This window comes from Fukomys damarensis, unplaced genomic scaffold (genome assembly GCF_012274545.1).
Source record: "Fukomys damarensis isolate Sample0158 unplaced genomic scaffold, DMR_v1.0_HiC HiC_scaffold_16, whole genome shotgun sequence".
Lineage (NCBI taxonomy): Eukaryota > Metazoa > Chordata > Mammalia > Rodentia > Bathyergidae > Fukomys > Fukomys damarensis.
This window is the reverse complement of record NW_022900928.1, coordinates 66,819,502-66,841,798: the sequence shown is the minus strand read 5'-3', so window position 1 is coordinate 66,841,798 and position 22,297 is coordinate 66,819,502. Positions and strand designations below refer to the sequence as shown.

The 22,297-nt window shown below is 48.9% G+C and overlaps 2 protein-coding genes across 10 annotated transcripts in view; both read right to left on the bottom strand.

The window, feature by feature from the left end:
* Positions 1-6,430, bottom strand: part of Abcg4 (ATP binding cassette subfamily G member 4) — a 13,932-nt gene extending 7,502 nt beyond the window's left edge. Inside the window, exons 1-5 of one of the 2 annotated variants that reach the window (XM_010629278.3) lie at positions 5,797-6,430; positions 1,730-1,847; positions 1,494-1,626; positions 1,302-1,352; positions 985-1,130 (exon numbers count right to left, since the gene is read on the bottom strand). In XM_010629278.3, the coding sequence (XP_010627580.1) occupies positions 985-1,130; positions 1,302-1,352; positions 1,494-1,626; positions 1,730-1,847; positions 5,797-6,034 (686 nt within the window). In that variant the 5' untranslated portion in view covers positions 6,035-6,430. Of the gene's footprint in view, positions 1-984; positions 1,131-1,301; positions 1,353-1,493; positions 1,627-1,729; positions 1,848-3,930; positions 4,214-5,796 lie in introns of those variants that run through there. The other variant, XM_033764385.1, reaches the window with a different exon arrangement.
* Positions 6,431-12,723: 6,293 nt separating this feature from the next.
* Positions 12,724-22,297, bottom strand: part of Hinfp (histone H4 transcription factor) — a 13,842-nt gene continuing 4,268 nt past the window's right edge. For 4 of the 8 annotated variants that reach the window (XM_010629280.3, XM_010629281.3, XM_010629282.3 and 1 more), the window contains 9 exons: positions 21,461-21,651; positions 19,286-19,515; positions 18,927-19,038; positions 18,593-18,745; positions 18,051-18,128; positions 17,846-17,966; positions 17,623-17,761; positions 17,418-17,542; positions 15,561-16,781 (listed from right to left, as the gene is read on the bottom strand). In XM_010629280.3, coding sequence (XP_010627582.1) covers positions 16,367-16,781; positions 17,418-17,542; positions 17,623-17,761; positions 17,846-17,966; positions 18,051-18,128; positions 18,593-18,745; positions 18,927-19,038; positions 19,286-19,515; positions 21,461-21,641 — 1,554 coding nt within the window. In that variant the 5' untranslated portion in view covers positions 21,642-21,651 and the 3' untranslated portion in view covers positions 15,561-16,366. The other 4 variants (XR_781232.3, XR_004517476.1, XM_033764383.1 and 1 more) reach the window with 4 other exon arrangements.

The following is a 22,297-nucleotide window of genomic DNA, read 5'->3' as shown; positions in this document are numbered from 1 at the left end:
TTTTTTTTTTTTTTTTTCAGACAGGGCTTGGCTATGCAGCCCAGGCTGGCTTCAAACTCACATCCACCCTCCTGCCTCAGCCTCCTGTGTACTGGGATTACAGGGGTGCACCACCTGAGCACCTGTTGTATGCCAGTACTGAAAATTACAATGATGCACAAATAAGACTGGTCAGGAAGGACAGGCAGACAAACCCTCAGATAATTTTAGGGAATGTGGCAAGTGCCACAGCAACACAGGTGAAAGAGGTGGGAAATCAGTCGTGCTTGTAGCAAGGTGTTGGAGAGGAGTCAGAGAAGCTTTCTAGTGTCGGGAAGAAGGAAGCGCTAAGTAGAGCGGGAGGGGGGGATGGAAGCGAAGAGTGTTCCAGGCAGAAGACACATCATTCACAAACTCTGAGCCATGAAACATGTGGTTTGGCCGGGGAATCCCCAGCACCTCAGCATTATTACAACATGACATACAAGGCACGAGGCTGAACAAATAGGCTCCAACCAGGACCTTGAAAGCCACCTGACTGTTCTGAGGGCAAATGGGGCACAGGATGTTCGGAAGCAGGGGAGGAAGTCTCACCAAACTTGTCATTTAGAAAGTCCACTCCAGCCGCTGGAGGGAAGGGGTAGTAGCTGGGAGAGACTGGGACGGGGTGAAAGTTTGGTGAAGTAGACCTGAATTCAAGCACTGGCACTAGACAAGGGGCAGGGCAAATCTAAATCCCGAAGGAGGCAGAATCCCCAGGACTTGGTGACTAATGGCTGTGGGGGAGGAGAGGAAGGCATCAATCAAAGGGGACACCCAGATCTCTGCCTGCGTGAAGATAGGCTGCTGCCTGCAATAGGGTCAGCAAGGATGGAGGCAAGGAGAGGAGTCAGCTCTTATCTGGGCCTCTGGAGGCCGCAGGAGGGGCTCTGTCCCCAGCCACAGAGACGACATGGCCTCCAGCCCAGGGTCAGGGAATCCCGTGTGAGGTGAGGGGAGAACTACCTGGTGGGCTCATCAAAGAACATGACAGGTGGGTTGTTGACCAGCTCCAGGGCGATGGCCAGGCGCTTCCTCTGCCCGCCAGAGAGCAGGGCTGTCCTCGTGTGGGAGCAGGACATCAGGCCCAGTGCTGTCAGGATCTCTGTCACCTGGAGCCGCCCCCACCCAGTCCAGGTCAGCTTCAGAGCATCTGCCGCCCCCACCAGCCACCACCCTGTTTCACAGCATCTCCCCTGAGCCTACTTGGCTGCCACTTAGGGCCCTGGGGCTTGTGAGCCTCACAAAGGGCAGCCATCCCCTTGCCCCCCTTCCCCACTCACCAGTTCTTTCTTCACCTCCTGCTTCTCACTCAGCTTCAGATTGGCAGAGACCTAGGGCCCCAAATAGGTAAGAAAGGTGTTCATGAGAAGAGCGTAGCCATAGCCCCGCCCTGAGGAGGAGGAGGAGGAGGATCTGTCGGGACAGCAGACAAATAAGGGGATTGGCGAAGGGGAAAACCACCTAGCCCTCACCATCATGGCTTCTAGCACTGTGAGGTGCGGCAGTAACATGTCATCCTGCATGATATAGCAGGACATCTTGCGGAAGGTCCTCAGCTCCCTCGGCCTCCCGTTGACCAGAATCTGCCCCTTCATTCCAGACTCCCTGAGGGGACATTGGTTGTAGGAGGGCAAAGTCCCTGTAGAACACTTTCCGTGCCCCCCGAAAGGTCCTTCTTCCTGAGTCCTGCCCCCACCCTCGTTGTCACCTGTATCCTGCCAAGATGTTCATGAAGGTGGACTTGCCAGCTCCTGAGGGGCCCATGATGCCAATCAGCTCCCGGCGGCAGAATTTACCCGATAGGCACTTGAGGAGGGTCTTATAACCTGCAGGGGAAAGGGAGAAATGTTTGATGAGGGCTACAGTGAGTGGTGGAGGCACTCCCAAAACTCTGAGGAGCAGCCGTGGTGGCTATCAGTGAAATCAGTACACAGTCTTTGCTCAGTGTAATGGGGTTAGGATGGAAGAGTGACCTTCAGAGTACCAGCAATGACCCATTCTGTCCCTCTAGAAACAACTGGCACTAATGTCAAAGTGCCAGAGATGACAGTTTTCTGAAGGCTGTGGGGAGCCAATGGATCTCATAGGTGGCTGTGGAGAGGAGAGGGCATCAATGTTATAGGACACCCTTGCCTCCTCAGTAGCCACAGGGCTCCCTGTCTCAGGAAGACCTTCCCTCTGGTCCAGCCTGGACTGGCTGGCTGTCTTTTGTGTCTCTGAGGCACTTTTGATATTCCAACATGTATGTGACTTGCAGTGCCTGTCCATTCTCCCCCTCTACCCTCTTAGTCAGTGAGCTCCTGAGAGGCAGGGACTGTCCTACTCATCTTTGTAACAGTCTGTCTGCATGTCACAGATGCTCAGCAAGTGTTTTTGCTATAGAAATGTGTGTCTGCAGAGCTTTTGCCTCATTCTGGAAAAAAAGAAAAAAAAAACTGCTTTCTTTGTGTTCTGTCTGCCCTCTGAGCTTGTCTCTCCAGCCCCTAACATGGCCCAGCAAAATCTCACCTTTCACTCACTCATAGGAAACAGCTATGCATAAAAAGCACCAGTGTGGAGTCAGGTTGATATGGGTTCAAATTCTAGCTCCACACTTAGTTGTGTGACCTAGGGCAAGTTGTTTAACCTCTCTGAGCTCCAGGTCCCTCATCTGCAAAATGAGGACGATGTACTTATAGAGCTGCTGAGAAGATGCAATGAGATAAGCTAAATGAAGCATATGACATAGTGCTTGACACATAGGGAACATTTGAAAAGAGATATTATATTATTAATCCCATTTTACAAATGTTTATTGATAAACATAAACACTCTGCACCAAGCTCTATACCAGACACAGGAGGAAGAGAATGAGGAAGGGCAGTTTTGACACTCAAGAAGGTCAGAGTCTAGGTAAGACAGATGGACAAGAAAACATCTATGATTTGAAGAACAGTAAACATGAGTCACAACAGAAGGATGGGATAATGTGCCACAAGAATGCAGAAAATGGCATTGATGAGGGTGGATGGTAAGGGGGACATCGGGACCAGCTTCCTGGAGGAGGTGACATTTGAGCTAAAGATGAGCAAGGTTTCCAAAGGCAGAGGCTCTCCAGGCTTTAGGGGGAAAAGCTCTGCTATAGAAAAGTCTGACCAAATACACACACAGACAATAATGCAGGGCACAGCAAGCAGGGACTCCATGGGGAACCTGGGGAGATGCAGTAGAGAGGAAGAAGGAAGCCAGTGAGGAGGATCTTGCCTCCTACATTTGCTGATCTGCCCTGGTAAGGGGACGACACCCTCACCTAGCACTGTGCTCTCTACCAAATTTCACCAAGCCCATGATGCTCAGCTCCCCCTTAGCAGAGACAGTGAAAGGACTGCTTACTCCACCCTCTGCCCCGCTATACCCAGGATGTCAAGTGGCCCCGCTGTTCCTCTGGGCACATCCATTAGGAGGGGATCGGCTCCTGCCCTCTGTCGGGGCTCAACCACATCAACTGCCTGGCTGGTCCTCACCACTACGACTGCTCCTCTAACAACACAGCTGAGGCACCTGGGCCAGGGAGTCACCCAAGGTCACACAGCAAGTTCTCCACTAGGATAGGAAGCCATAGGTTCTGACCCTCATCATCAGTCCAAAGGGTGTTTCATTGTGCTCTCCACCCTACACTTGTCAGAGCCACTCATAGGAAGTGATTTCCTGTGCAAGGGAAGCAACTGGCAATGATAAACTTTCCCCACTTTTAGTCACAGCCAGGCACTGGTCGAAACACTGAGGTCTAGCACAAATATCATCTTACATTCCCTTGCCTTTCGCTAAGTACTTTCATAGATGCAGATGTGCTGAGCTCCCTTGTAGGTACTGTTACCATCACGGCTTATGGATGAGAAAAGTGAGGCCAAGAGAGGGGAAGCAACTTGCCCAAAGTCACACAGCTTCCATGGGTAGGAGCCCATGTCTCTGTGTCACAACTGCTCTGCATGCAAGAGGCCTGCCAGGCCTTCGGGCTGGAGAGACATCAGAATGCTAGTCTTGCAGCAGTCAACAACTCTGCAATTTCTGTCATCAGTCTTTAGGGCCTCTAAGTCCTCATCTGTAAAAGAAGGATCAGAATATTGCTCCAAAAGACTTAGCAGGGTTATTATAAATAGTAAGTGAGTCTGTTAATAATAATAATGGGAAAGCATTCTAAAAAGTGAAATATCACATAGAGTTAGGGAAACTGGTAGCAAATCCTTAACTAGGAAAAGCAGAAATTTCCCTCTCTCCATATCTTTGTTTGATTTTTTTTTTTTTGGAGTGTTGTTTCATTTTGAAACAAGGTCTTGCTATGTAATTCAGACTGGCCTTGAACTCGCTATGTAGCCCAGGCTGGCCCCAAACTCACAGTGATCCTCCTGCCTTAGCCTTCCAAGGGCTAGGATTTTAGGCATGGGCCACCACACCTGCTTTTAGAAATCTCCCTCTCTCCATATCCCTTGCTCTTTTTCTCTCTGACTCCCTAATTGCTTTTTGCCCTCTAGAGAAGGGGTGAGGGATTCAGGGAAAAGAAGTCAGAGAGAGGAGGGCAGAAGACAGAGTGCAGAAAGAGGGTAAAGGGATGGAATAGGCAGCAAAATGGATAGCAGAGTAGTACAGGGCTAGCAAGGTCAAAGGAAAAGCAGATCTATCTCACCACACTTCTTTTTGTCTTCATTTCTCCTTAAAGGTATGAGGAGCCAGGTGTGGTGAAGCATACCTGTCATCCCAGCTACTCAGCAGGCTGAGGCAGAAAGATTTCAAATTTGAGGCCAGCCTGAGCAACTTGGCAAGACCCCCATCTCAAAATTTTAAAAACAAATGTAAAAGGGACAGGGATGTAGCTGAGTGGTACAGCACTTGGCAGCATGCACAAGGCCCTTGGCTCCATTCTTAGCACTGGGGCAGGAGCTATGAGGGAATGATAGGGCCAAAGAAATAACATCATCCTTTTGCCCAGAGCAGGTCTCAAGCCTGAAAGAGGCTCCTTAAAGACCTGGTGCTGGGCAGGGAGTCTAGGTGCCTCGGTTTCCACTGGCTGGGTCCTATGGCTTTTTTGTCACCCATGGGAGTGACGGTGGGGAATGTAGAGACATCTCCTGCCCAGCCCTGCTTTGAAGCACCCAAAACCTAGTTCTTAAACCTGAGACAATGTCCCAGCTCCACCCCTGCCCACACCCAGCCCTGGGAAATGAACCCAGCCTCTCCATTCCTAGCTCAGGCTACCCAGCGTAGAGGCGCAAGGGGTGGTCTGGGCTCAGGGCACCTGTCCTGATGGAAGAGGGGCGGAGGGGGAAATGCTGTTCTGGGCTTCTGGCCCAGCTCTGCCACTTTACTAGCTGTGGGACATGGGTCAAGGTAACTTCCCGGAGCCTCAGTTTCCTTATTAGTAATACAAGCATGACATCTATCCTGCCAAACCACCACCCTTTCCACTTGGGACTGTGGCAAGAATGGAATTAGATGACAGGAACAATGACATCTTTAAAAACAGGTGCAAGAGTATTGTTAAATGTCCAGGAGGCCCCCTGCACACACTGCCTTTTCTCGCCAGCCCTCACAGGCGGGGATCCTCCGAAAAGATTAAAGAAAACTCATTAAAGACCAGAGGTCCTAGGTCCGATTTTCTTCAATAACTAATGGAACCTAGTGTCCTGCAGCGCTTACAGGTGTGGGGGAGCAGGCGTCCTGTGCCCCAAACGCGTGCACAGCGATGAGGGGAGGAGGCCCATCGGTCCCCCACATGCTCCAGGACAGGCTGCTCCCTACCGCGTTTGCGCCAGCAGGGCCCCTCCCGCACGGAGTAGGACAGCTCCACGAACTCGATGTCCACGGCGGAACGCTTGGGTAGATGGGAGAAGCGCTGGGCCTCTGTGATATGGTTCTCCACCTTCTTCAGGTGCGTGGTCAGCACAGGGGGCTCCGCCCCGTCCTCCAGCGCCACGGCCATGGTCACAGCCCCTGACCCTAGTGCACACCCCACGGCTTCCAGCGCCTTCTCCGCCATCGCAGCGGGCCTGCAGGGAGAGGGCCTGCTCGGTTCAGGCCGACCCCCCGCCCCGGCTCGAAGCCCCTTGCTTTCTAATGCTGCCCACCATCTCCTTCTCAGGGCAGATTCCCTAGTGGTCAGCAACCCATTCCGGGCCTGAGCATCTGGCCCTGGCCCCAAGCCCACCGCGCAGCGGCTCAGCCCCGACCTCTCTCCCAGGTCCCAGGCAGCCCCAGCCCGGCATCTGCTCGGCCTAGCCTGGCCCCCACCAAGCCGCCCCGCTCCTCCTCCCGCGCGACTCTAATCTCCTTAAACTGTAGCCAGCAGCACCCCCAGGACCCGATGCTCAGCGCGGGGAGGGCCGCGGCGGAGCTGCCAGGGAGGTGCGCGCAGGGCGGACCCTCAGAAGGCGCCGGAGAGAAGGGCCCCGTCCCCGGAGCTGTGTCCTCGAGCCCGCCGGCCACTGCGTTCTTCTCCGAGCTACTGCTCGCCGGTCCCGCTGCTCTTAAAGGGCCCGCGCCCGCTCCACAGCCAGCGGGGGCCGAGGATGGAGAAGGGGAGAGTAGTGCCTGCGGCGCGGGGACCAAAAGGGGCGCGGTTGTGAATCCAGGACTCGGGGCTGGCTGCGAATGATCGACTTGGGGGCCATAAAGAAGGGACTCCTTCTTTCTGAAGTGATTCCGTGGGGACTGGTCCCTGAAAGTAGACTAGACAATGGTAGTGACGGCGCGCGCGGGGCGGGGGTGCGTATGCAAGAGACTGAAGCGATCGGTCTGTGCACAAACCCTGCCTCCATCGATTCCCTTCAGTTCCAACCCTAGAGTTCAGCCCCCTCCCACACGCAAACTAAGTACAAAGGGTTTCAAAAAAGCAGGAGTCAGGACTTTCTCCTTCCACTCCCTCACTGGCCCTTTCGAAGGGTGAGGACTCTAGTTGGAAAGGGAGCGCACTATGGGGGCAGCTGCAAGGTATACTGTACTGGTGTTTTATGCCGGCACTCAAGTTCCTGCTTGGGCTGCAGGACTCTTTAGTCCACCAGGCAGACTCAGCTCCCCAAGGCAGGCGCAGGGCTGACCCGGGAGGTGCCTGCGTGCCGGACTGTACAGGGGGCTCACAGACATTGCCCCGGACATCTTCTCACACACGTGGGATTCGCTGCCTCACTCCACAAGCTTGCAGCTTGTGATGGGTCCCTTGGGAGCACTTGGGGCTTCCCGCCCCCACCCTGTGCTTTCCCCATTCCTCAGGCAATTCCTCCTGGCCCCTGCCTGCCCAGCCTCTGTCTTCAAGGGGTAAGTAGGTTAGCCAGCCAAGACACGTGACCTGAGCTTTTAAATTCCCACCTGTCACACAGCAGAGAAGGATGGGAGGGAAGAGGCTGAGGCGTTGGCACCACTGCCACCACTGAGGCTTCTCTTGACTGCAGCAGCTGAGAGGTTACTAGCAGTCAAACCCCCTCGTCTCTGCAGCTGGTAGGCTGGTGGCCCCAGTGGGGCATCTCAGGCCTGTAACTGTGAGGCTCATGTGGGTTTTGGAGGCAGCCTTCACTGCCCTCCCTCCAACTCCTGATGCAATCGCCATCCTCAGGACCAGACTTCCTACTCTTCAGAGAGACCCTCCCTTCTCCACGGTAACATCCGAAGTTTCACTATGGACACGGCAATTGTCCAACAGTTGCATTTATCGAGTAACTACTCTATACCAGGCATATTCTTATTTAATCTCCTTTAGAGATAAGACAAACTGAGGCATAGGAAGTTAAACTATGTATGCCCAAGGGGACATTTATAGTCAGTAGTAAAGCTGAGTATGAACTTTAAAGTCCCTTTTAACGTCCACTCCGCTAATTGGTCCTCTTATAACCAAATGAATTGTCTCCCTCCATTTTCTAGAGAGGCTGTTCATATTCTCCCCTCCCCACTTTGACACAGTCTCACCAAACTACCTCGGTGGGACTTGGATCTGTGGTCCTCCTGCCTCAGCTTCCGAGGTGCTGGGATTACATGGCTGCACCACCACATGCTGCTCATCTTCCCTATCTCCTAGTGCCGCGTCTACCCACCATTCCCTGCCATCATCTTTCCAGTTCCAGGAAGGTTTCTTCCTCTTTCAGGAAAACACCATCTCCCATTCTCCATATGCTTTTTAAAAATTACTACATGTGCCGGACATTGGGGTGCACGCCTGTAATTCCAACACTCAGGAGGCTGAGGCAGGAGGGATCACTGTGAGTTCGAGACTAGCCTGGGCTACATAGTGAGTTCCAGGTCAGTCTCAACTGTACAGTGAGACCCTGTCTCAGAAAACAAAAACAAAAAATTACTACATGTTTGTAATACATAAAAGTTGCAGTTATTTGGGGGGAATTGGTAAATATATGTATCACAGCTTAATAACTTTTATTTCCCCCTCCTTTTAATTAATTTATTTATTTATTTGAAAAAGAGTCTCACTATGTAGCCCAGGCTGGCCTCCAACTTGCGGTGATCTTCTTGCCTCAGCCTCCTGAGTGCTCCATTCCCCATCTTCTAAGACTAACAGTGCATGTCTTCTGTCAGCTTTCCATACTGTGGGATACACACTATATACCCAGAACTGTGGTCCTGCGCCTTGACTGAGGGTTGGTCTCCCTTGGGGAGCTTTTCGAAAGTTTCCCAGACACCATCCCAGTCATTCTCACTGTAGGGAGAAACCCAGGCAACAGTGTTTTTTAGAAGCTCCTGGGGTGATCTTCCAGGACAGCAAAGCTAAGAACTGCTGTCCTGCAGAAACCTGTTCCCTGGATGACAGCCCTGGCCACGTGCCCATGGACAGTTCAAAGCCTCTCTTGCCTGAGCAGGCTTCCTCATTCTTTTCCCATTTTGAGATCTTCCACATCCTGAACCAGGAGTCAGAAGATCTGTGTCCTGACCTTAGCACTGATTCTTACCAGTTCTGAATTGTATTCTCATGTTTTGAGAAACAATGAATAGAATATAATGCTTATCATAGTATGGGGTATAATGTGATATTCCAATCCATGTATACAACAGGTATGACTTTATCAGGTCAGTTGGCATATCCATCACCTATCATTTCTTTGTATTAGGCACATTCAAAATCCTCTGTACTATTCTGAAACGTACAATTAATTTTTGGCAACCAGCTACCTTACTGTGCAGAAAATATTAGAAGTTAGGGCCAGGGATTTAGCTCAGTGGTTCCACCTCCTGCCTCAAAAGCATAAGGTCCCAAGTTCAATCCCCGGTACCAAAAGAAAAAGTTTCTGTACAGCAAAATTAGAAGTTAATCCTCCTATCCAATCACACCCTGTACCTGTTAGCCACCTCTCTTCCTCTCCTTGCAGCCCCCAACGATTGTTCTGTTCTCTTAAGCAAAGTTCTCAACCTAAGCCTTATCTGAGTAAGAGGGGTGACAAAGTAACTGTGCAACTGTCTCCAAAGTTTCTAATGTAGATCGTGTCCAAATGCTGAGCAACAGATGATCATTCTTATGAGTATATTTCATGATACATAATTAATATATTCATGGATTATTGGTCCTTTTTGGGGGGTAACACAGGGGTCTCCATATGTAGTTCAGGCTTCCCTTGAACTCACTTATGTAGTCCAGGCTGGCCTCAAACTTGCAGCCATCCTTGTTATGGCTTAAATCGAGATGTTCCCCCAAAGGCACTCATCGGTGGGGCTTTCGGGAGGTGACTGAATCATGGGGGTGTGATATCCATTACTGGATTTGTCCACTGGGTGTGATGTAAGACGGTGCAGAAGCCTGGTGGGAAGATGTCGCGAGCCGCTTGCCAGCAAGAAAGCACGCAATACTCAGGATCCTTTTGAAGCTTCTTTATTATCTTGGGAGAAGGTCTAAAGCTTTTACAAAAAATCTTTTTTTATATATCCTGCTAACTATATTAACTCGACAGAAACAAGAAGTTATAAGATCATGACTATAGCACATTCCGATCACTATCAGGGGAATAAACTTCAGGCAGGGAGCAACCATAAAAGCAATGTCGCCATCCCAGAACAAACATCTTGATCAAGGATGACTTAAACAAAGAACTTCTGCAAATAAGCCACAATCCCAACACAGCTCAGCAAACAGGAGACTGAAATTCCTCACGATGACTTGGCAGCCTGCAGTGTCTGCAGACCAAAGCACTCCACAGGAAGAGGTGGGGCGCTGTGGGTGTGGCCCGGATCTCCTCCTCCTCCCTTGATCCCTCTGCTTCTGCTTCCTGCCTGCTATGCCATGACCTGTTTCTCTCTGCCATGGCCTTCTGCAATGCTGTCCTGCCTTGGAATCAGCCAACCATGGTCTGAAATCTCTACAAACGGTGAGCCAAAATTAATCTTTCCTCTTTTAACTTGTGGGTCTCAAGTATTGTCCCAGCAATGAGAAGGTAACGACGACACTCCTGCCTCAGCTTCCCAAGTGCCGAGATTATAGGCATACACCACACAGACTAATGGTTTTTATTCTCAAGAACAGACCACACATCTTTACTCTCCAGGTCACACTTACTGTAAGTTTTGGTCAATTCCCTTCCCCAGAAGGCTCTCCCACTTCCTTGGCAGAGGAAGAGAAGCTACATTTATTGCATAGCTACTCTGTTAGGCACCTAGCACAGAGATGTGATCTCTAAGGGAGGGATAGGCCTGTCTTTCTCTTTTTCCTCTGTATTCCTAAAACTTTTACACAGTGATGCATCCAATAAATATGTTTTCTGAAAGTTCTGACCAGGCCTCACACAATTTTATAAGTTATCACCTTCTTATGTTTCAGATGTAGCAAATGAAGCTCAGAAGTGTTCAGTACAAGTTTGAGGTCCAGGTTACATATCTGGTATGAAGGATCCAAAGGTTCAAATTCAGGTTTCAGGGGTTCTAAACTATAGCATTGGTATGTATCTGTAATACTAGCACTTGGGAGGCTGAGGGAGCAGGATCACAAGTTTGAGGACAGCCTGAGCTACACAGTGAGACCCTAGACTCTATTTCAAAATGCCAAAAACATATAAGCAAATAAAAAATGTTTAAATGATCAATGCTCTTTATTACATAATAGCAAATAATTTTTTAAAACTATGACTGTATATATTAGGTTAGATTCCTTATTCCATTATTATCACCACCTTCGCATCCTATGTTATTTTTTAAAGGCTTATTTTCCATTCCTGGATATGAAACCCAGGGTCTAGACCATGGTTGGCTCGATCACTGAGCTATATACTTCAGCACCTTCTATCTCAAGAAACAAAGTAGATCTGTCTCCACTCCCCTGAATAGGCCTTATTCTAGGGTACAGAACCTACCTAGGGCTAGGGGTATAGTTTGAAAGTACAGCACTTGCCTACTGTCTATCATGTGCATGGCCCTGGGTTCAATCCTCAGCAATGGGGGGGGGACGTTTCTACCTTGCCAGAAGGCTACTAACATAGACTCTTCCCCATTCTAGCAATACTCCCCACTCCTACCGCATATCCTTTCTTTTTGGAGGGGTACCAAGGATTGAACTCAGGACTTTGCACTTACAAGATAAGCAGGGTGCCACTGAGCTAAATCTCTGGCCCTAGCCTCCTTTGTTTTCTGAAAACACATGCTTTTAACTCCTAGAATAGACATTATAACTCAAGAACAGTGGCTGTCAAACTTCAGGGCAAATCCAAATCCTTGGGAGTGCTACTAGACTAGGGACCACATTTTGTGGAATGCTGCTCAAAAGAAACTCCTTTCCTTAGCCTAGACCTCACCATCCCCAGAACAAACCGTTTCCCACAACAAAATTACCCTAACTTCCAGATGGGCACTCTCCCATCTCCCCAAGTCAACCTCCTCCCATTTCTGGAGATTTTTTTGAGACAGAGTCTCACTTCATAGTGCAGTCTGGCTTTGAATATGTAGCACAGGTTGGCCTTGAACTTGAAAGAATCCTCCTGTCTCAGCTTCCCAAATGCTGGGATTCCAGGCATGTGTCACCATGCCAGGTTCGATTCTTTTCTTGCGAATCCTCCCAACCCCCACATTGGCCTCTACACCCTCACCACCAAGCAGAAACTCTTTCCAGGGCTGATAATTATCTTAAGAGGACCAAAGCAGGAGCAGAAAATTCCCGCCTTAGCTTAGTGCTGGGAACTAATCTAGCAGCCTCCTTTGGGCAAGGATCTGTGAGAGAAGCAGTTGGTAAGGAATTTTATGGACTTCTGAAGAAAGAAAGGTGGCAAGGTACTATGAGATCTGGAAAAGGCCTCAACTAGAGACTTTGAAACTGATTCATTTCTGCTTCCACCCTAGGTCCTTAGTCCACAGTGCCTCCCTGGCCCACGGTAACAGTGTCATCTCTAGGCAGGCCCACTCTGCAGTATATTTGTCAAGGGAGGACCCTCTGCTTGTCGCTTGAGGAGGTGCAGCATCTGACAGAAGCCTCTCCTGGCTGGCCTCCCAATCCTAGGCAGGATATGTCAACTTTGTCTCTGTGGGATCCCCTACAGTAGGGACTGTGGAAAGGGCAGAGACTGTGGAAGGCCTGCTACTGATTGCCTTTCCTGAACTCTGACATTAGGCAGTCTTTACTGTTGCTACAATTGCTGTTTTGAGAAAGGGTCTCACTATGTAGTCCAGGCTGACCCTGAACTCACAGGGATCCTGCCTCAGTCTCCCAAGTGTTGGGATTACAGGCGTGCACCACCACACCTAGCAGTTGTTCTAAAGCTAAAAGAATGTAATAAAATAAAGTAATAGCGATATGCATATTAAAAGTGCAGTACTCCTTTTTCTCTCCTTTGATGTGTCATTTCCTTCAATAAGAAAGTGAACACTGGGCTACGCAGTGGGCAGCCCTCCAAAGCTGCAGAATACCAATGTTCTCCAAGGCTTTTTCTTTGTTCTGAGAACTTGAGTCTCACCGCTCTATGGCTTTGCAGAACCAACTTCAGGTCAAGTGTTTCCCAGCTTTGTGCTGGGACCTACCTATTCCCCTTCTAACACAAGGCAGATGAGACAGAGGTCATTGCCATCCAGTGGTCCCTTCTACTCCAATGACCTCTGCCTCACCCCACAGCCTACTTCCTAGTGGACACACTCTGGACCCCAAATGGCCCGGGATTTAGCTCAGTGACACTGAGCCTGCCTCACAAGCATACGGTCCTGAGTTCAATCCCCAGTACTGGAAAAAAAAACAAAACAAAACTGTCCTTTCTGCCCCTAGTTTCCCTTCCTGCCTGCTCATCTTCAGAGACCTCAATGAAGCCTCCAGGTCTTTTATGCTAACTAGTACCTTCCAGTATCTCTGTTCAGTCTGGACCTTATGATCCATTTTAGCTGCTCTAGGTGTCCTGCTATTTGACCCTGTGCAATCCATTCACGTCATGTTGTCACTGTGGGTCACCCAGTGGTTTTTTTTTTGGTACCAGGGATCAAACTCAGGACCTTGTGCTTGCAAGGCAGGTGGCAGCACCTCTGAGCTAGATCCCGGGCCCTGTCTTCTGCTTTTGTTCCAGGGGCACTGGTATGAAGTTACTACAGCCTGATCTTGGTGAACAGCTGTTTTTTAGGTGGTCTCATTTAATGCTCATGTCATCTTAACAGAAATGAAAGAATTTATTCCCCATGACATTCCTCGATCTTCTCACCTTGGAGAATTATTTTTCATAGGCACTCAGTGCTTCTGTGCCCTTCTCTAAAGTTGAGGACCTGCCCCAAGAAAACTGGGAGACTGAGGCAGGATTCACCAAAAGTTCAAGGCCAGCCTGAGCTACATAGTTGTCAAGGCCAGTCCGAACCATATAGCAAGACCGTGTTCACCTCTCCCAAAGGAAGAAAAGCGCACCAGCTTCTAATACCTGGGCTCCCTTCCTGTATACCCTTTAAGAAAAAGTAAGAGGGTGTCTCTTTACTCTTGTACTGTGTAATTTCACAGGTTTTTGTTTGAAATAAGGTCTATGTAGTCCAGGGGAGTCTTGAACGTACATCATCCTACATCAGCTACTGGAGTGCTTATCACAGGGATACCACACCTGGCTCTTGCAATTTAATGTTTTAAAATTACACAGCATTATGAAAAGTGGGGTACTACACCTTTACAGGGTTTTGTAGTCACTTGGTCTTGGTTAGGAGGAAGTCTCTTCTTGGGTAAAGCCTTTCCTGATGTACCGCCCAGGTACTGCTGTCTACCCTGATGTTTGTTTTTGTGGTGCTGGGGACTGAACCCAGGGCCTCATGCATGCTAATTATGGGCTCTGCCTCTGAGCTTCATCACCAAATGGCTAATCTTTGAGCCTTCGAAATGTACTCCACGAAGTTTCTGTCACTACATACCTAGTCCATTCTTATCTCTAAATACTGCAAGCCCCTCCAGGGTAGGCTCTGGGTTTTATTCATCTTTATATCCTCAGTATGTGTGCCCAGACAACAGTTGGAACTCAGTAATGGCTGATGGAACAGATTTTTATTTTTTAACTCTACCTATAATAGGCACACTTTTGTGTGTGTCTGTTTGGCTTTCCGTTTTTAAAGAAGTTTTATTCAGTCCACAGGCACACTGTTTTTGTAGTAAGAATTAAGGCTGGGATGCAACTATGGGGTAGAGCACTTGTCCAATGTATATAAGGTCTTGGATTTCATTCCCAACACTACAAAAAGAAAAAGCAAAAAAAAAAAAAAAAAAAAAAAAAAAAAAAAAAAAAAAAAAAAAAAAAAAAAAAAAGATCATTTTAAAAGGCATAGAAATATTTTTTGGGGTAAGTTCCTGTCTATCCAATTCATGTAAAATTATTTCCTTGATCTCACCAAACTGCCAGAGACCACAAAAAGGAAGCAGGTACTGAGCAGTGAATGAAGAAGCCTGAAGAATGGTTATTTTGTGGGATTTCAACCTCTGAGAATCTAATGAAAAACAGATCCTCTTTCCTTAAAAAACGGACATCCAGGAACACAATTTTCTAATTTGGTACTTGGACCCAGGAGCACTTGGCATTCCCAAGATACTTGCCAATCCACCCTCTATCCCAGGTTCCTTCAATCTCACACATACACAGCCTCACCCTAGAGGCCCAGGGTACTGAGAGTGCAGCCCAGCTGGGTGAGCACTGTTCTTGTCCATTCTATAGTGCTATTACTGTCCATTTAACACTAAGTGCCTGGGGCCTCCAGGGAGCTGGCAGATGCTTTGAGAAGAAATGAACAAGTTCTACCAAAAGGGATGGCATGGTGGCACATGCCTATAACCCCAGAACCTGGGAGCTTCAGGCAGGAAGATCACTGCAGGTCCAAGACCAACATGGGCTACTCAGTGAGTTCAAGGACAGCCTAAACTACATAGTGAGATCTTGCCTCAAAAAACCAAACAATAAAACAAGACTGGGGATTTACCTCAGTGGTGCCGCACCTGCCTTTCAAGTGCAAGGTCCCGAGTTCAATCCCTGTAACCAAAAATAAATAAGTAATAAATAAAACAAAGTTTCAGCCGGGTGTGGCGGCGCACACCTGTAAACCCAGCACTCGGGAGGCTGAGGCAGGAGGATCGCTGCAAGTTCGAGACCAGCCTGGGCTACATAGTGAGACCCTGTCTCAAAAAACAAACAAAAACTAAATAAATAAAACAAAGCTTCTCCAAAGGGGAAGAGCATGAAAATTAAGCAAACCACCCCAGTCAGTAAGAGGGGAAGGAGCCTAATTATTCAGCTCCTCTTCTGAGCAGGTATACCCTCATTACCTACTTAACTGCCATAAAACTTAAAAAGAAATGATTAAGAACCCAAGTGTTTATTACCAAAAACAATGATTTTACACACACACACACACACACACACACACACACACACACACGCATACACACACTTATACAAAGAGTGCCTTCAATTCTGTCCCTGAGGATAACCACAAATGTCCCTGGGGCGTAGAGGACCCCTTGAGAGAAATGGCTGCCTGGTTTTCAATGCCTTAACTGGTATTGAGGAAAGGGCCCTTGTAAGCGACTAACCATTTATCATCCTTGGGCCCAAGGACTCCTAAAGATGGGAATGGATGTAAGTTGACTAAGGATTTAATTGCTTCCCAGAACACTGAGGGTGTTAAAGGTAGGACTGACAACAAGAACCCCATAACAAAAACACATATCCAGGATCCCCTCAAAGAATCCAAATTCCTCAGGACCCCTACAAAATGCAGTATGGCTAAAACTGGAAGTTCTTAGAATGTGTAGAATGATGCAAACCTGGGCCACAGGGGACCACACTGTTTTCAGCACCACTCCTGAAGGCATTCATTGGCAAAGGCTGCCCACCAGGGACACTGCTACCTGCCTGGCTCAAACCTCAAGGCCTGGGGTAGGAATGGTCAGGCTTTGTAGCCTTCATGCCATCTGGACCTCTGGCTCCTCAGCTACTCCTTGAAGCTTTTCCAAGACCCCTGAGGGTGGTTCAGGGACTGGGGGTGGCTCTCCTGGGGCTTCAGACAGCACATAGTAGACAATCTCTCGCTGGCCTTGGGCATTGGTCTGATTCACCACGTGGATAACAGGGCTTGAGCTGTCCTGAGAGGCAGAGAGAGCTGTCGCTTCACTGTGCCCACTCCCATCTTCTGCCTCCTCTTCAGGTCCTGGCTCTCCCAGCTCTGTTTCCAGAATGATGCCCTGCAGGCTGCTCTCACTCAGCGCCACTCCCAGGCCTGAGCCCTCTTGTGGCTGCCTCAGCAGTTGCTGTGTCAGCTCCACACTCTCGTAGCGAACCAACTGCAGCCGCATGTAGCCATCTTCATGCTCCTTGTACCTGGTAGGGGAGAAGCACAAGGGCAGAAAATACAGGCAGAAGATGCAGAAAGGGCACAGACACTGGCGAGTTAAGAGACAACTGTGAGGGACAGGAGACTCCCGGGATTGAGAGAGATGGGACTGAAGACAAAAGAGGTCTTTATTGGACGATATAAAAGAAGAGGCAAGAGGGAAGGATCATTAATTAAAAAATGGAAAATTCTGTGTAGAAACCCAACCCAGAGAGAGATTGATTCTTTATGTGAAGGGCAGGAACATCAAAGGGTTTATGAGAAGGCCATGCAGCTGAGGGTCAGGATCCGTTGGCTCTAATTCTAATTCTGGCTACAGGACTTTTGGCACCATTTACTGGGTTTGCCACAGAATTTAAAAAATTCAGAAAAAAATTTCTGCCCCACTGCTTTTGGACGCTATAGGGTTGAGCCTACATAGAGATGGCAGATGTTAATGTGTTACCATTTCAAGGTTGTTTGTTTTTTGTTTTTTGTTTTTTTTTTTAGTACCAGGGTTTGAACTCAAGACTTGCGAGGCAGGTATGGTGCCACTGAGCTAAATCCTCGCCCCTTCAAGGTTTCTCATTTGTTGAAAGGTATAGAAGAAATGTGTGGGATCTGGAAGGAAAATCAAGACATACCGAAAACGGGGGTGCCCTGAGGGCCATCTGAACTGGTGCTTCTTACGAAGATGCACGGTGAGGTTGTTGCCCCGCGTGAAGCATTTGTCACACACATGACACTTGTATCTTGGCTCTGAGTCTCCCTGACGGGAAGGGGAGGAAGAAGTGAGGCCAGGCTCAGCAGTGCTCTTGCCAGCCCTTCCCCAGCACCAGCCCCACTCACTTCATGCACTCTGCGGTAATGGTACTTGATAGAGCAGAGGGTCCGGGCACTGAAGCTGCAGTTCTCAAAGTCACACCTGTAGGCTGGCCCCTTGCTGTGGGTGTCCAGGTGTTTCCGGAGGTCAATCATATTCTTGCAGCTGCCAGGAGAGGTCAGGAGGGGTTGGCGGGCCCAGGGGACCCTGGAACACAAGCTCTGTTTTCTGGCCCCTGGTTCCCCTTACCTGTAGTCACAACAGTCACACTTAAAGGGCCGGTCCTCACTGTGGCGAAAGCGCATGTGGTTGCGGAGGGAGGAAGGCAGCGGGCAGGTCATGTCACACAGAGGGCACTTATAGTGATTCACTAAGAGGAGCAGAGAGAAGGCTGTGATCTGGGAATGCAGAACCTAAAAGGGTGGACAGAAGGCTAGGGTGGTGGGCCACTCACCATGGTTGCGCATGTGGTCCCTCAACAGCCGCTCTGTGGCAAATCTCTTGGAACAGTGAGAGCACTGGAAGCGCTGTTCTGAGGTGGGGTGAGCAGAGGAAAGGGAGCTGTAGGGATGGTGTAGAGGCACAGAGAAGAAAACCAACCCAGGCAGGAGGGAACCACCCAAGCAGTGAAGGGGAACTATGGACAGGACTTGGAGTTAGGAACCTGAGTGAGAAGGTCAGCTTTACCACTTACTAGCTGTGTGATCTCAGGTAAGTGATTTAACCTCTCTGAGCCTCAGTTTCCTCATCTGCAAAAAGGGGAATGAGAAGCCTACCTCATGGGGCTGTTGTGAGGATTCCCTGAAATAAATGATCTGGCACACAGTTGCAGAATAACAAGGTCGAGTAAGAGACTGTGGGAGGTGCCTGAGCCCAAAAGGGGGAGTGAGCCAAGCTGCAGGTATCTTCAGTGGCCACCTTCCCTGGAAACATACCTTGGCCCCACTCCAACTAAGCAGGATGGCCTATACCCACCCCTTCTCTCTCATTGCTTACGATCCAAGGAGGTCTGGCGACGGATGTGATCTAAGAACTTAGTGTTGTTGGCGAACATTCCCCCGCAGGTAGGGCAGGCCACCACCTTTTCCTGGGTGTGGCTGCGGAGGTGCTCTCGAAGCTTACAGCGGTCCTTGAAGGTGCAAGTACAGCCTGGGAAGAAAGGCCTGGTCAGGGCCCAGCCCCAAACTGCCCAACTTGGACCTGGGAGCCCAAGTCTCTCCAGCCTGCTTCCAACCTTGTCCTGTGGGACTGGTCCCAGCCCTGGCTACCACAGTGCCTTAGCACCCCCAGGCTCTTTCCTCCAGAGGCCAGAGTGAAGGAACGGCCCTACCTTTCCAGCCACACAGCACCACATGGTTGTCCTTGCCGACCGCTTGGTAGTCACAGCACAGGCAGTGTGCGTCCACGTGCCGATAAAACCACTCAGGATTGTCGAAGGAGCTCTGTGCCAGGGCAACTTGGGGTGAGGATGAGAGTGGTGGAAGGACTCATACCCCCAAGCCAAAGGGGGCTTTTCAGCTCTCCCCCAAATTAACTTGGTGGGGATGGGAAAAGTTTGAGGAAAGGAGCTATACAGAAATAGACACTAGCAAGAATCTTGGGAAATAAAAGGCACCCCAGAAAGGGTCAAGGTATCTTGAGTTGATTCCCAGGTTCCTTCCACCCCTATTTCTGGCACTGCCTGCTGACCTCACAATGTTCCCACAGACACAGAAAGTGGTCAGGGATGTCAGGGATGATATTCCGGCTCTGGAAGTCCAGGATGCAGGGGCTGAGGTCAGCCTGGCTTTGCAAGGCCTGCAGCCCCCACTGTTTGAGCTTGGTGTGGTAGCAGTGGAAGTAGACGTGGCGGATGAGGTCAGCTGAATTGTCCAGAGAGCAAAAGCCACATTCCTGCCACAAGCAGGAGAATTCTTCCTCTGTAGAAAGGGGTTTAGAAGGAAGAGTGTGATACTTTTCAAGGCTCAGGCTGTCTTCCACCTCAGGTACCTATAAGCAAGCCTCTAAGTTATCAGAGGCTGATTCAGTAAATACCAGTATTGTATCATCCTCAATTGTGTCAAGCACTCAGGATATAACAAGAGTCCCAGTCCTTGTCCTCACATAGCTTTCATCCGGGGAAACAACATTAATCAAATAATCAAAGCTATAAATATAAAATTGTAATTAATGACAAGTGCTATGAGGTGAGGCATAGGAGGTATTATAAAAGGAGTAAGAAATTTTTTTTTTTAAAAAAGTATTAAACAGGTTGGGGATGTAGCTCAGTGGTGCTACACCTGCCCTGCAAGTGCAAGGTCCTGAGTTTGATCCCAGTACCAAAAACAACAACAACAACAACAAAAAAAAAAACTACTAAACGGATGTGGTAGCACACATCTATAACTGCAGCACTCAGGAGGCTGAGGCAGGAGGATCAGCACGAGTTTGAAGCCAGGCTAAGCTACTTAGTGAGTTCAAGGCCAGCTGAACTGCAGAGTGAGACCCTGTCTCAAAAAACAAAACAAGCTGGGCATGGTGGCACACATCTGTACAGCACTCAGGAGGCTGAGGCAGGAGGATCACTGTGAGTTCAAAGCCAGCCTTAACTACATAGCAGAGACCCTGTCTCAAAAACATAACAAAACAAAGTATTAAACAGAAATAATTTGATGCAGGCAGAGGTGCCCTGGGAAATGTTCCATATTGAGAGCAAAAGGATGAGTATGTACAAGAAGATGAAAGCAAGGCGTGGTGGCACACGGGTATAATCCCAGCACTTGGGAGGCTGAGGTAGGAGGATCGCTGTGATTTTGAGATCAGCCTGGGCTACACAGTGAGTTTCAGGTCAGTCTCAACTACATAGTGAGACCCTGTCTCAAAATAAATAAATAAATAAATAAATAAATAAATAAATAAATAATTGATTGTATGTATGTATGTATTCCTGACTGTTGGTTAAAGTTTAAAAGAAGGGTAAGGGACACTAATACAAAATAAAACCAATAGCTTATACAGTGTGACCTTTTTTTTTGGTTTTTGAGATAGTGTCTCACTATGTAGTTGAGCAACTTTTTTTTTTTTTTTGGTACCGGGGATTGAACTCGGGTCCTTGTGCTTGCAAGGCAGGCCACCGAACCGCTGAGCTAAATTCCCCGCCCTCACTATGTAGTTGAGCAACTTTTTTTTTTTTTTTGGTACCGGGGATTGAACTCGGGTCCTTGTGCTTGCAAGGCAGGCCACCGAACCGCTGAGCTAAATTCCCAGCCCTCACTATGTAGTTGAGACTGACCTGGTACACACTATGTAGTCCAGGCTGGTCTCGAACTCAGCATCCTCCTGCCTCAGCCTCCCGAGTGCTGGGATTACAGGCATGCGCCACCACCACGCCCGGCAGATGACCATTTTTAATACATGAAAGCAGCCAGGCATGACAGCGCACGCTCAGCACTTAAACCTGCCTGGGCTACACAGGAGTTCAAGGTCAGTCTGAACAAGACCCTGTCTCAAAAAACAAAACTAAACTAAACAAAAAATATATATATGTACACAAAGGCAGAGGAAGACCAAAAAGAATGTTCACTGAAGTACTACCAGTAATTGTCTCTTGGGACTGTAGCAAGCATTTGTCTAGCATGCAGAAAGGTCCTGGGGTTGCCCAATATCACAGTCAACGAGTCAATCAAAGTAACTATACCTTGATGGCAAGATGGAGATCATTTCTTACATCCTCATTGAATGAATTTTCTATAAGTAAATTTATAATGGTTTTACAAACCAAAAAGCAAAGTAGAATAATAAACTACCATTCTCCCAAGCTGCCTTCTCCCTCTGGAGAAAGTCTCAGATTTCTCTCTGGCCCTGGCCTGTGTCCTGCTTCCTTACCAAGTGGGTTGTCCTCGTCTTCTTCTCCCTCCTCCTCCCCGGGACTGTGCAGATGCTGCTGCAGGTGCTGAGTGACATGCTCGCAGAACTCCTCCATGGCTGAGCACAAAAAGGAGCAGGACCCCCACTCACACTGGAGCCCCAGGTTCTCCTTCCGGGGAACTTTCCCAGGAGGCGACATGGCCTTTACCCTAGAGGAATAGGAAGAAATTCACAGCTGCAAGGATTCCACCCAAGCTGAGCAGGCAGCCTTCCAAGAATCAGCAAGTGTTTTGCCAGTGACCCATGAGAAACTCTGTGCTTTTTTTAGGTAACAGCGGAATAGCAGTTCCTCACACACCTGGAAGCTGTCTGGAGTTTTTGGGAAGGGAGAAGGAAAACTGACACTGTTGAGCCAGACACTGAGCCAAACACTTTAAAAGGCATTTTCACATGAAGCTTCAGGGCAACCAGCCAAGAGCAATTGCTATGGGAGGCAGGAAACTGCTCAAGTTCAAAGAGATGACTTTGGAGAGGGACTGGAGTTCAAATCCAAGCTCCACTAGCCTACCACCTACTACTGGTAGCTGTGCAACTTTGGGCAAAAGGAAAATAAGAAAACTTTTTGTTATCAATTTCATACTGTCAGGCATATTAAATATTTTATTTGCATATCGCTTAATTGGTGATTCCTATGAGTAGGCACTATTTTTATTTTTCCTTTTGAGACAGGGTCTTGCTATGGAGTCCAGGCTGGTCCTGAACTTACTACATAGCCCAAGCTAGTCTCCACTTGAGGCCGCCGCCGCCGCTGCCGCCACCACCGCCGCCACCACCACCACCACCACCACCACCACC